Source organism: Uloborus diversus, chromosome 4 (genome assembly GCF_026930045.1).
Source record: "Uloborus diversus isolate 005 chromosome 4, Udiv.v.3.1, whole genome shotgun sequence".
NCBI lineage: Eukaryota > Metazoa > Arthropoda > Arachnida > Araneae > Uloboridae > Uloborus > Uloborus diversus.
Genome location: NC_072734.1, coordinates 6669693 through 6683682, shown reverse-complemented (window position 1 = coordinate 6683682; position 13990 = coordinate 6669693). Strand labels below are relative to the sequence as shown.

General features: G+C 30.1%; 1 protein-coding gene across 3 annotated transcripts in view; it reads right to left on the bottom strand.

Moving 5' to 3' along the window:
- Positions 1-13786, bottom strand: part of LOC129220259 (UBX domain-containing protein 6-like) — a 41618-nt gene extending 27832 nt beyond the window's left edge. The window contains exons 1-4 of one of the 3 annotated variants that reach the window (XM_054854639.1): positions 13365-13786; positions 8311-8632; positions 7622-7709; positions 3313-3504 (exon numbers count right to left, since the gene is read on the bottom strand). In XM_054854639.1, coding sequence (XP_054710614.1) covers positions 3313-3504; positions 7622-7709; positions 8311-8537 — 507 coding nt within the window. In that variant the 5' untranslated portion in view covers positions 8538-8632; positions 13365-13786. Of the gene's footprint in view, positions 1-3312; positions 3505-7621; positions 7710-8310; positions 8633-11472; positions 11589-13364 lie in introns of those variants that run through there. The other 2 variants (XM_054854640.1, XM_054854641.1) reach the window with 2 other exon arrangements.
- Between the last annotated feature and the right edge of the window lie 204 nt (positions 13787-13990).

Here is a 13990-nt window from a genome sequence, read left to right as displayed (position 1 = left end):
TATAGCTGCCTCAAATTGTTTTACAACTCATTAAAATTTATGTTCCAAGAGCAGCAATAAAATGTTAGTAAAAGCTTTTATTACACTCGACTCTGTCCTGGTATCAGTTTGTGTGGGACAAGCTTTTTAATCTTTCCAAAAACATAACTGAATTGATTATAATGTAAATTGTGAGTAATAATTACACACATAATCCAGGGTTCATACTCTATTTGGATGAAAAAATTCCATGACTTTTCCAAGACTTTTTCATGACTTCATAAAAAAAATTCATGACCTTTTTACATGAAAGAGAATAGTACGATTTAATTTCAAACTGGAAATTTTTTGAAAATGAGCATTAGCGAAACTTCTACGTGAATGCTTCTACCTCATCGAAGCACTTACTGATGATCAAAAAAATATCTGTGTACACCTAAAAACTAAACTATTCTTATTTGTCTTCATCATATAACTTTTAGTAAAGTTAGTAAAACTACAATGAATGAAATATAACGGTGCTTAAATGTCTAATAATCTTTATAAACAGGTAGAATGCTAATGAATGGGACAGAGGTTGAATGAGTCATTACTAAGTTTCAATACATTTGCTTCAAAGGTTGCCTTTTAGCACCAGCATTGCATTTAAGCATACACATAGCTTGACAGTATTTTGGTTCATTAAAGAAAAGCCATTCTTTAGTAAATTCATGTTTCTAAACCAGATATTTATATTTTAAAAAGGAAAAACATTCAGTAGCGAGTAAATCTTCTGATTCAAATGCTCTTGTTTACTTATTTGCACATTTTTAAATACATATAAATTAGTAGGTTCAGAAATTCCTGAACATAGGGTTTGATTCCTGACATTGTGCGTAGCAGTGGGTCGCATGGAGTTCTGCGGGCCGTATGTTGGGCAGTACTGTTTTAGAGTATTAGAATTCCCCTATTTCTGTGTTTTATCACCTCACTAAAGATCTTCATTTTCTAAAACTTTCAACAAATTGAGATAAACTGTGATAAATTTAGTAATAAAGTTTTTGAATTGCATTTTTTTTTAAAGTGAGCGTGGCAAAATCAAGAATGTGCAAGTTCGGTACTACAGAATATAAAAAGTCTTGAAAATAATGGTAAATGCAAAATGAGTGATGTCCAAGCAGTAAAATGACATTGCAAAAAAAGACGAGCGGCTGCTACAGAAGTGGATGTAATGAGATTTCAAAATTCAGAATTGTTTTTGGGATCGTTCAATTTTCCAGTTTTAACATGTAAGACTGTTAAATCATTCAGTATTTCTGATACTCTTTTAGCAACTGTTACTTTCTCTTTGCCCAGGTCATTTTTCCATGACTTTAAATAATTTTCCATGACTGAACGAAAATTTCAATTCATATGACTTTTCCAAGTCTGAAATTCACTAAATTTTTTTCCATGACTTTCCAGGATTTCCATGACCCTTACGAACCCTCATAATCATTTAGATCAAAAATATAATCTCTTGCTGTCTGCACTCACTTCACTTTGCTCCAATCAAACAATCACTTGGTTTGGAAACTTTAAACATTGAATAACTTTTAATGTCAAATTAAGCCATTGCGGATGAAAATATCTTTGAATAAAATTTTTAATGAGCATCAAAAAAAAAAAAAAAAAAAAAAAAAAAACATAGCAACAATCTGAGCATAGTATCAAGGACTTTAAGCTTGGCAAATAACCCAGGTAGTTTGAAAGCTTTTGCATTTCTTATACAGTAAAATATGTTCAACGTGAAAAATCAGTTTTCACAAAATGATATAGCAGATCAAACAGTACAGTTTAGTACAAATCTTTAAACAAACAAAAAAAAAAAAAACACATTTCAGTGCTCAGTTTTAGTGTTAAATGCTTTTCACTTTACTGGCTTTGCAATTACTTTTACCCCCTCCCCTTTTCCACCCTAAAAATCAGAAAAAGCAAGACAACATAAGAGTTCCGACTCTTCCAGCAGATTAAAATATAGGGCCTTTGTATGGCCTTTTTCTGGCACTTTTTTAATTATATAGTGCCACACTTCACGCCAATGGGGCACATCAATTCTCTTTGATGTCTTAAATTCATTTGTAAGTTGTTTTTTTTTCAACCAATTATTCATAATTGATGTATAATTTTGAAATTTGCTAGATTTTTTTTTTTACTTTACAGCAGTGCTTTAAAATGTAACTTAAGTTCTATGGGAGCTACCAAGTTGTATAATAGCTCATTTTTAAGACAATAACATGCAAATTTATTTAATTTGTTTATGTAACTTGAATAACTGACTGGAATTTATTTTCATAAAATGTTAAGTTCAAAAATTTAAAAGATAAGTGTCTTTTACAATTTTTGGAAAAAATATTTTTTTAATTGCATTTTAATGAATACAGAAAATTTCAGAATGGGACAACAAAAGGATCATTAGTTACAGCAAATAAAGTAGGACACATGACTAATTTTTGCTAATTTTTTTTAGTAACTGCTGAAGCCTTTATGGTCTATCTGAAAATATTTTGACCTTTTTACAAATGTGCATTAAAAACCAAATAGTATTTATTTATTTATTTGAATTTTTAGGTTTTAAAATTTTGTGGAAAACATTTTTTCTTGAAAATTATTGCTTTTTAGTTATTGCTGTTTCCTTTATAAAACATGAGCTATAAGGATAAAAGGCAAAATTTAGCAAAAATTACAAAAACTTTTCCACATTTTTTGCTATAACTACTGAATCATTCATAGTCACTCAGAAAACTTCTCAATGTGTTCATTAAAACACATTTAAGATCATATTTTTTTTTCAAAAGATGTAACGGATACTATTTAAAATTTTGTGAAAAAGGTTTTTTTTTTGAAAATTATTCAACTATATATGAAATTAAAGTGCCTGTAAGTACCTTAAAATGAGTTATTATACAACTCTGTTGCTCCCATAAAACTTGAATTAAACATTTTAAAACATTGCTGGCAAGTTTAAAAAATAGTGCTGTTTAACGAATGTCAAAAATAATTACACATCACTTATAAATGATAGATTTTCAAACAAATCTAAAAGTTTAATAAAAATCTGAGAATTTAGGTTGAGATTTTTTTTTTTTTTTTTTTGACATAGAATGACACAAATCCATTAAAAAAATAGGGTTTTGAAGACTAAATATGGTTTATAGAGGACCTCTACAAACAATACTTACAAATAAGGCCTTTATAAGGGGTTTTGAGGGGGTCCGAGGGAACCCTGAACATGTAACACATTTTTTTCTTACTTATAAGCATGCTTGGACTGCATTGCAGTTTCAAATTTTAAAGAATTAAAATCACACATACCTTTTCTTTATTTTTATTTAAGGTATGAATTATCAAGCATGCTGTAAGTCCTCTTTCTTCCTCCAACTGTGCATATAAAAATTCTTTTATTCGTGACTCAATTTCATCTTTAGGTAAAATCTCAGGTCCTATCATAGGACAAGTGAAAAAAACTCCAGACACTGCTAATGCTGGGCAGCTATCCTTTATCACCTGAACGAAAATGAACGAATAAAATATAAGAGTTGAAAATTTAATTCAACAAGAAAAATATAAAACACAGAACAGCATGATATTGTATGAAAAAGAACTATGTATTGAGAAAAATCCAAATGGATTTTGATACTAGAAAAATGAATTACAGGGTTCCTACTCCAAAACAAAAATCAAAATACAGTCAGACCTCGATATATGGTCACCCGCTTAGAAGGTCACTCCGCATATAAGGTCACTTTTCTAAAGTCCCGGCTCACTGAATAGGATTTCTATGTTATGTATTATCGGGTATATGGTCAGGTCATAATACATTAATCGCTTATAAGGTCACTTTTGTCTGATTTCTTTAAATGATTTCATTGCCTAATAGGTTCACTTCCAATAATTTTACGCGATATGCGATTATTAAAAAGTTAAAAGTCATTTTTCCAATTAACGTAGTAAATTAACAGTAGAAGTGAGTGTTATGACAGTGATACTAAAATATAAAGTAATACTGTGGGCATTCAGTATGTACATATTGCAATTTTTTACCAGTCATTAGAAGCCGAAGAAAATTTTCAGAAGATACTTAGAAACCATTGAGCTTAAACTAAAGAAAAAACGCGTCAGTCCTGTATTAATGTAATTTTAAGTAAGGTAAGTTGCACATCAGTTCTTTGCTTGGGCATATTTGAATGCAGTTTCATTCTAAATGGTAGTTTTAAAAAAGCATTTCAAAATTTCTTATTACTTCCAAAAATTTCAATTGGTTCAAATTGATTCTATTATAATTTAATTAACTGATGTTTTTGGACGTATTAAATTTTGAAAAGAATTAATCTATACATCCTTGTTAATACATCCTTATTTATCAATAAATATATATATGAATCGGTTATAAGGTCAGTTTTGTGAAATCCAGTGGAGTGACCTTATATCGAAGTCCGACTGAATTAAAAAATTATAGGGTTTTCATTTTTTTTATGTATTATTAGGATTTGTATGATATTTATTTCTTGGAGATCCCAGTAACAAATGAATCCTTATTGAATCTAAGAAAATAATATCACATTTATCAAAAATACTGTCGTAGTGCATTTTGTTTCAAATAGGTTTACAGCAGTTTTTTTGTTCCAATTCAATAAATAAATAAACACTAACCGCCACTTATAAAATCTCCGGATTATAAAATCAGCAGCTTTTTAAAATGAATGTGGAAGAACCAAATCAATACATTTCCAAACCATGTTAAAACCGTACTTTAATAAAATCAATCTCGCCGTTATATAAAATAAAGCTTTTAGCTAGCATCTGCTTCTAAAAGCTTTATTTTTACTGGAACTAGCCATATAAAGCATTGAAACCTAATTAAAAAAATTTCGGAGATTCTCTGAGACACACCAAAAAAGGAAATGTTAAGAAATGTTTACACAGACCAAGTTCACTTCACACTTGCGCAGCAAAAATAAAACCCAAACTAACCATTTCTGTGCAAACACAAAGTGAAACTATAAACACAAACTAAAACTTTTCACTATTCCGCACTCAAAGAAGACAGCTCAAAGAAGACATCGAGGCACGCCTCCTTAATCCATCACCCCTTTTTCAAATCGAACCGCTTGTGGCTGCTTAGTCGCGACTTTCGAAGTCAGTAAAAGTAAAACAAGCAAGTAACCGAGAGATGAGCGTGAGATTCAGAGACTTCAGATGACGTCATTTGATAAACACGGAAGACAACTTGCATTCGATGACCGCTCACTCAACAAAGTGTGTAGAAACAAATTGCACAGCTGAACTTAAGTCGAACAACTCTATGGCCAGAAACACGATAGGAAACAAAATGGCGTTTACACGAGACTTGCGGAAAATGCGTCTGACGGTCGAAGGGGGATAGAAAGACTGGTTCTGCTCATAGGGTGCAATTGCAAGCAAAAAAAAAAAAAAAAAATCCTGGATTTTTCCGGTAGCATAGCTATTTTCCTTAAACAACAAGGTAGGGGGGGGGGGCATATTTAATGCTACTTTTTTTAATTAATTTCACTGTTAAAGCTATCATTCAGATACTTTTCAAGGATTTAATTATTAAAAAAAAAAATCCTAAGACATTTCAAGAAAGGTGAGAAAGGTGACAAAAGTTGCAAAAGGTGACTAAAAGTAACCAAATTTTCAAAAGGTGACTAAAGGTGAGAAAGGTGACTGACTCCTCGGCCTGTACAAAAAATATAAAACTGAATAAAATGAAATTTTTTAAAATAGCACTATAACGTAAAGGTTAAGAGCGAAAATGCAAAATTTAAACCTAATTCATTTTTGCAATTTTGTAAAGTTATTCACTACTGTGTATAAAGATCACTTAAAAAACTAGATAAAACTACTTGCATAAGGTTTTTGTTTGTATTTTAATAATCATTCAAAACACAATCATAAAAATAATGATTAGTGTTTAAGTTAAACACATTTATAAAACTAAATAATATTCTTGGACATAAGCAACTTTGATTTCATATATCTATACAATATGACACTATGACGTAAAAATGACAAAATATAATAAAAATGGAAAAGACTGAATAGCATTAAAAAAAATGAAACTGTTAGTTAAAAGCTTAAAACTATTAATATAAATTATTGTGAAAAATTATAATATTTAAAGGGACGAATAAAAAAACTAATAGTATGTGAGTCAGCAAAAATCCCAACTGAAATGTAATGTCAGAAAAGATGGGCATTTACATTATTGCATGAAAATGCTTGTTTAATGAACTATAAAAATACAAAGCAATTTAATTTCTTTGCAGAATTTTTGTTATTGCAGAGAAACTGCAAAATATGGAGTAGTTGGCAATCCTGCTAATGCATAAAGGCTGGTAACTATGCAATTACTGAAATAACTGCTCAACCAAACTAAAACATGAACAAAAACGGATAACTTTTCTGAGCAATGAATAATATATCATCATCCAAAAAAAAAAAAAAAAAAATGAATAAATTAATTTTGAAAGAAAAAAAAATCAATATGAAACATCAACAAAGATTGTCAGTTTTCCTTTGTAAATTCACTGAAATTCCTAACTTTAGTGAAAGATATAAACAATGGAATTTAAAAATTAAATAGAAAGAAGACAAAGAAGAAGAAAAAGGAAAGTTTTTTTAAAAAAAATTCTTTAAGGATTTGCTTTTAAAAAATCAAAAAGAAAGTAACTTGCCAAAAGGTAACTGAAATGAAGTAAATTATGGCACTCTGAAGCACCCTTGATAGCCCTGAATTAACATTAGTAAAAAAAATAATAATACTTTGTGTTTAAAAGAAAACTTCTTTTGCTAAAATTTTTTACAAAGAAATAAGTTTTCAATTAGAAATACATTAACTAATAGATGTCTTTAAAATTAATGACTTAACACAATTTTTATACAAAATTAGTCATTTAATGTGGGGTATTTTTTCCAGAACAGCAAAAAAGTCTGGAAGAAGTGAAGGAAGGAAATGAAAAGAAATAACAGAAAACAATGGGGTCGTTTCCAAAATTTTAAAAGTATTTTTTTCTGATAGAGCATGCTTAAAAACATAGGATGATCATTTTTCAAATAATTTGTTTAAGATTAATATTTTAAATTACTTTAACCGGTGAGCTTTCATTGTTTACGCTTCTGCCGATGACATCACAAATGATGAAATGCCATTCACTGTTGCTATTCACAGAGCAAAATATTTAATTCGCATCTTTACTCATGTGTATAGGCAACGATATGGTTGATAGCAAACGTAGAGCGCAAAATTTAATTCGCTCCTTGATTACCATAACGTGGAAACGTGGTAAAAAGATGTGTCAAAGTGCATCATTTGTGATGTCATAAAGACCACAACTTGTTTGAAAAATCGGACATTTTAAAAAATTAATTAAAAAATAACTGTTGGGAAAATGAAAATATTTTTTGTGTTCATGTTTTTTTTTTTTGCTTATTCTATCAATTTTAGTGACTAAAAGTAGTATTTTTGACTGAAGGAAACAACCCCATTGGATTTATTTCAGTACTAATTTTGCTTTAAAAATGCATTTTGTTTCTTATGAAGTAATTCAAAATTAAAACTTGTATCAGATTTTAGCATACAGTTTAAGAAAAATAGATATACTTCTTTAGGGCCAGTTGCTTGTTTCAGTTTAGCAGATTTTTCTAATTCCAATTCTTTCCGAGCTTGAGCTCTGGTTGCTTGCAATGACCTAAAGAATAGTTATTTTAATTTCAAGTGACAAATTAACTTTTATAACAAGCAAAGAACAATCCTTTTGTTACATCCAATAGTCGAAGAAAGCAGTCATTAGTTGTAGTTTACATCTAAGAGTTGTTGTTTGGCGACCTTCAATTTAACCTCAAGTCATTTTTGATGACTAACTTCTAATCAAAAAATTAATCTGAAGACAGTAATTTTACGTCCAGTCCTCATTTTTTCTAGCTTCATATATTATACAGAAAACTTTGCTTAAGCTACTTGAATTACCAAATTATTTATGCTATTTTGAAAATGCGTATGCACACATAAACAATTACATAAGTAGGGGAATGTGGGGAAAAGTGAAATAGTTCACCAATAATAAATCAGTCTAACTCCCACTCTACAAGCACTGGCAGATTTGTGGACTTAGAGGGAAAATGACCGACTCCAGGAATTTTAAACCTTCAACTCCCGACTCCAAGGACCCGAAAACCAGCTTGACTCTGCAACTCCCAATCCCTGGCTGTAAAGAGCTGTTCATTATCTGCTTTCATTTCTATATAATTGAATCAAAAAATATTAACATATAAAAGTACTTTAATACCTACCAGTTGACAGGGTTCTGTTTTTGCTCGATACGAGCTAATGCAGCAGCACCAGCTCTTTGTGCTCCTTCAGAAAATTGGGGGGGACCACGAGCTGAGCTACTCGATTGGGAAGGCTTTTCTCGGCCAGTTGAGTGGGAAGTGGATTCGTTCAGTTTATGACCAGGGCCAGCAGTTTTGAACTTCCTCTCGGAGGCTTTTTTTCTGAAAAACTCTTTTATAGGATTCATTCTTCAAAGTTTGCTCTATATCCTAGGGGTATAATCCTTCGGCAATTTTAGTTCAGTTGCTTCTCTTTTTAGATCATCGAGACTTTTACTTGATGCTAAATAAAAATAAGACTTGTATTTAAACACACATACAAAGGGCTTAGGAGCTGCCTACAAATGATGTTACGCTTAGAGAGGGGATTCATGAAGTTGTGAGTTAGTGAAAGGGGGTTGGGAGGTAACAAGACGCGTAACATTTTGCAATTTTTTGATAAGAATATGTGTATGAAAAATAGCGGTGGCAGGGGGCGTAACATTTATGGGCAGCCCCTTAGGAGGAAATTTGATTAAAATTACTTCAAGGTTAAATTGCATGTAAAACTCAAATACAGAATAAGGAAATAAGTGAAATGTTTTCATTTATACATGAAAAGTAAAATGCTGTTAAAATCAGCATTGTTCAAGATTCTAAAATGAAGAGGCAGAGGGATTCTCGAGGAAAAAGAAGCTACTACTGAAAAATGAATGGTGGATTATTTTTACAGCTTTTTCTAAATTTACCCAAATACAGTAGAATACCTTTATAACGATGACCTGTATGTCGCAATTCTCTATAAACCGCACAACTTTTCAGAAGTAGACAATAAGTTTTGAAGTTTAAAAAATCCTTCTATTTTGCCTTGAAAACATAAAAATTGTTAGGAAAATTAAGTTTTGAAACAGTTTTTTCATCTTTTCGTCTAAATTCAAAGCTTTTAAATAAAAATTAGCATTCACAGTAAAATGAAAATACCAGATGGTTCTTGAAAATGTTGCTGTTATGCAAACCATGAAGCTAGCAGAAGTGCAGGATATTTCACTTTTTTGTAATAAAGAAACATATTCATTTGTGAATGACTCATTGTATAATTAGTGCTTTAATACTCACTACAGATAAAACTCATTCTGAAGTGCTAATATATAGATATATTTTTAATACTATTTTAAAAATTTGTGAAATGACCTATATAACACCAAAACCTGTATAACGCTAAAGCTCTGGTCCCAAGGTGTGTGTTATAATGATCTTCTACAGAACTTAAAAAACTTTCATTTATCAAAAGTCACGTACATATTATAACCTCAATAACGTTCAAATGCAACTCTTAAGTCCATATTTTTTATTTTATGGTAATACAGAATCATTTTTTAGGATCATTTCCTACAAACACTAAAATTACAGCTCAAAGATGTTATGTGTAACACTATTACATTGCTGCAGTTGTTCAGCTATCTTTTAGATTATGTTTTTCAGTCTAGGATACAAGGTAGGCAGGTTTCTGCTGAGGAGCCGGTTCAAACCTCTGGTAGAAATGAGTTAAAACCAGCATGATGAAAACTTCTTTCTGCTACATTTTTGGAGAAAACTAACAAAAAATAACCTAAAAGCAGGGTTGGGTTTTGGACTGTCCAAAACTAGTTTAGGACAGGACAGGTGGTTTTTACCGTCCAAAACTCTAAAACTGTCCAAAAGTGTCCGAAACTGTCCTATACTATGCTAAAGCTAAAGGGGTGTAATCTAATCAATTTGTATTTACTACAATATTTGTAATGCATAAATATAAATATTAATGAGGTTTAATTAATAAGTATTTGATAATACTTTTCTCCAAAATGCTCATTTAAGAAATATTTTACTTTAAATGCCAATAACTCTATCACATAAAAACTTCCTTTTGTAACAGTTGGTAGAGTCATGAAAGAAAATTTACATTGCTACCAAGACAACTAATTTCAGTTCCATTTAAAACTTATATTTTAAAACTTGTGCTATTATTTTTTTAGTTCATATTTTTAATATAATACATTCTGTAACTACAAAAAAATATTATTTATTGCATTTAAGTCAATTATTGCACTATATTTTGAACACTTTCTTTCGACACATGCATAAATGTCGAAAAATTTGGTTTATGGAAACAAAAAAGAGAAAAAACTCATGCATACAAATTGAAATATTTAATGAAGAATTTAATTTCTATGTAGCTAGATTAAAATCTGCTGTATGTATAAGCTATATATATATTTATACTTGAATGTTCACATTAAATAAATATATTAAATGGTCAAAAAAAAAAAATAATTTTGAAACATTTTCTTCTGTTTTTGATATTTTCTCACAGAATATGGTTTTTCAAAAAACAGTTTTGGACACTTTTGGACACAAGGGTTTTGAACCGGATGGTAAAAATCTTGCCAACCCTGCTTTCATTTTCACACATGCACAAGCATAAGTAAATTTGGTTACCATTATAAAAATAAATAAATAAATAATAATAAATAAATGAAATAAACTCATGCTTACAAATTTAAATCAAGAATTCAACTTCTGTAGCTACATTAAAATCAGCGGCATAAATAAGTTGTATGTTCACATTGAATAAATGTTCAATATATTATCTATTCTTTACCTGTTTTTGATGTTTTTTCACACAATACAATTTTTCTAAAAATATAGTTTTGGACACTTTCGGACAGGACGGTAAAAAATCAGGGTTTTTACCATAGTGCCCAAAACCTTGCCAACCCTGCCTAAAAGTAATTACTAAATATATATATATATATATATATATATATATATATATATATATATATATATATATATATATATATATATATATATATATATAATGCACAAGACTAACATTTGAACGCCAATCAAAGCACAATTTATGTACAATACGAGGGTCAATACTTGTACTAGAAAAAACAAAAGAAAAACTCTTCAGCAAACTTACATCACCTTAAAAAATATAAGTTCCAAAATTTATTAAATCTGAAATTTATCTATAAAGCTTTCCTAGTTACTTTGCATTAATTAGATTTTACTCTATGCAATAACAAGTAAACTTTTGAAAACATTTGGGGAAAAACTATGAAGTTTTTCAAAAAAAATTTTTTTTTTTTTTTAACCTACTTGGTTTAAATTAAACAACCTTGCTTATCCATGCATTTAAAAATCAAAAAATTGATGAAATATTTCCTTCTGTGTCTTCTCTTCAATCACTGGTCCCATTTGCCATGAGTTAAGTGAAGAAAAAGTTTGCTGGAATCAAAATATTTTAGGTGTTAAATTTGGACATCAAAATAAAATAGTTGGTCAAAAAATAATTTTAACAACCACTACCACTTGCTTTTCTAATAAAGGTTAAGATTCACGGTCGCCACTCGCCACATGGCGACCTAGTTTTGAAAAAGTGGCAACCTAAAAAAGCGTCCTTAATCGTGAAAAATATTAAGTTTAAAGATCAATATAATATATTGGTATAACTTTGATATAGCCCCCCCAAAAATTACGCGCCAAATATGGCACTTTCTACGAACTTTTTATGGTTGCTGTTTCTTATTTTTGTATTGCCAATTTATGTTTTTTCAGCTTTTAGGTTTTTGCTGTTGCCAAATTTAGTAGTTTCTTGTGTTTTGTACCATTTTTAGTACAGGTATTTTGCTTGGCGAGAAAAAAAAGTCGCCAAATTTCCGATTTGGGGGGGGTATATCAAAGTAGTTCCAATATATTAAATTGATTTTTTTATAAATCATCTTTATTTAAAAGCAGCAATAAGCATTCACCATTAGTACACTATTTTTTAAAAATCAAAAGAAAAATCATAGAATATTGTTATAATTATTGAGATTTAAGAGCAAAAAAAGTTTTTAAATTATGTAGGGAAGGTTGGTTGAACTCAAAGTACCCCACAATGAGTGGACCAACCTATCCCATCATTTTGGTCTGAAAAAGTGATGTCATAATTTTTTTCTTTTTGACAAAAAATGAAAAAAATCCAATTATATTGAACTAAAAAGGAACTTCTTTAAGAAAGGGAATTCAATTTTTTCCCCTACAATCTTGATGAAAAACCATTAAAAAAAATAAAGTTACAGTTTTCTGAAAAATTACTCAGGACTACTAAAATAACACTTTCTGGAATAAAATTTGTTTAATATAACTGTACCATGTGATTTCATTATAGTGGTTGTAGGATCATAAGCGCTATTTGTTGGTCATAAAATAAAATTTAAAAAAATTAATAGTATTAAAATAATTGAGACCGGTCCAAAGTGCCCCCATGGTCCAACGTGCCCCACCTCCCCCTATATTCCTCAAAAACAGACAAGAGACATTCAGACAGTTCAAAGCAAAGTTATGTAACCAACTTTTTTGGTACAGTACAGTGACAAAAATAGTAACTAGGTTATGATTTTTTTTCAGGAAGGAGCACTCGGTTATAAAAAGTAAATATCCGTTATAACGAGCAAAATATTGCAACCAGCAAATATCAGGGTCCCTTTGCACTCGTTATAAGCAAGTTCATCTGTAAAAATTATACAACACATGCATTGAATTTTAGTCGAATCTGAATGCAATGTCTATTTATTTGTGATATTAAGATGAACCATCAATCATCTAATGAGCTAAAACTATAAGAAGAATGTCGGATCAGTCAATGCTAACACATTACAGACTTATATTGAATAACCAGACCTTTCACCACAATCAAAACATTCAACTAATTATCACTTTTATTTTTGGGTCAACTTATTAAAGTGAATCTTTACACTCCAGGGTTACTTTTATAAATCTGAAATATTGTTCCTAATTTAAGTTATGTTTTCAAGAAACTTTTGAGGACGACTTTGACAAAATTTACCCCAGATTTCAAAGACTTGATCCAAAATCTCGGTTTAAAATTTCCCATTTTATGAATATTTTTATTTGAAACAGATGTGAAAACAAAAAAAAACCTGAAACATAAATAAATAACACGTGAAAAGTATTTTAAATGACAATTTCAAATGCAAAACACAAACCTGGTTTCATGAATCTTTCTGTAATTTTTTCTCCATATTTAGCCCATGAAACCCAAATGAGAATGATATTTATGAATAGTATAACCAATGATGCATGCAGTATTTTTAGCTGAAATTCGTCCACTGAGCTAACTGCAGTGAAAATTGAGTCAAAGATTAGTGAAATTTCGACAGGAAGGTAAGAATTTAAATATTCTGTCACTCCACCGGGAATGACGAAATTAAAAATAGTGTCAGATGATGGCATTACATCACGAGTGTGAGCCACTGCGCAGAAATTCACGTTCTATGATTTATAAATATTTCGAATCCTTACTTGGATTACGAATTCATAATTATCATAGATAAAGATTACATTTACATCTTGCATCCAGTAGCAGCAACAACCATCCAAGTTCTAATTAAATAAATAAAAATAACGAATGTTGCCAGTTTTTGCCATTCAAATGAACTTATTTTTTCCGCTCGGGCTTTTCCTTGTCAAAGCGACTGGTTACCAGTGATAACCAAAGCAAGCTGCCCCCATGATTCTACGGAGGCCAAGTGATGTTGTAGTCCTTTTTTCATTACAGCCTTTAAGGAATGCCTTATTATAGCACAGTTGGCAGGTTCTTTCCATCATCCAT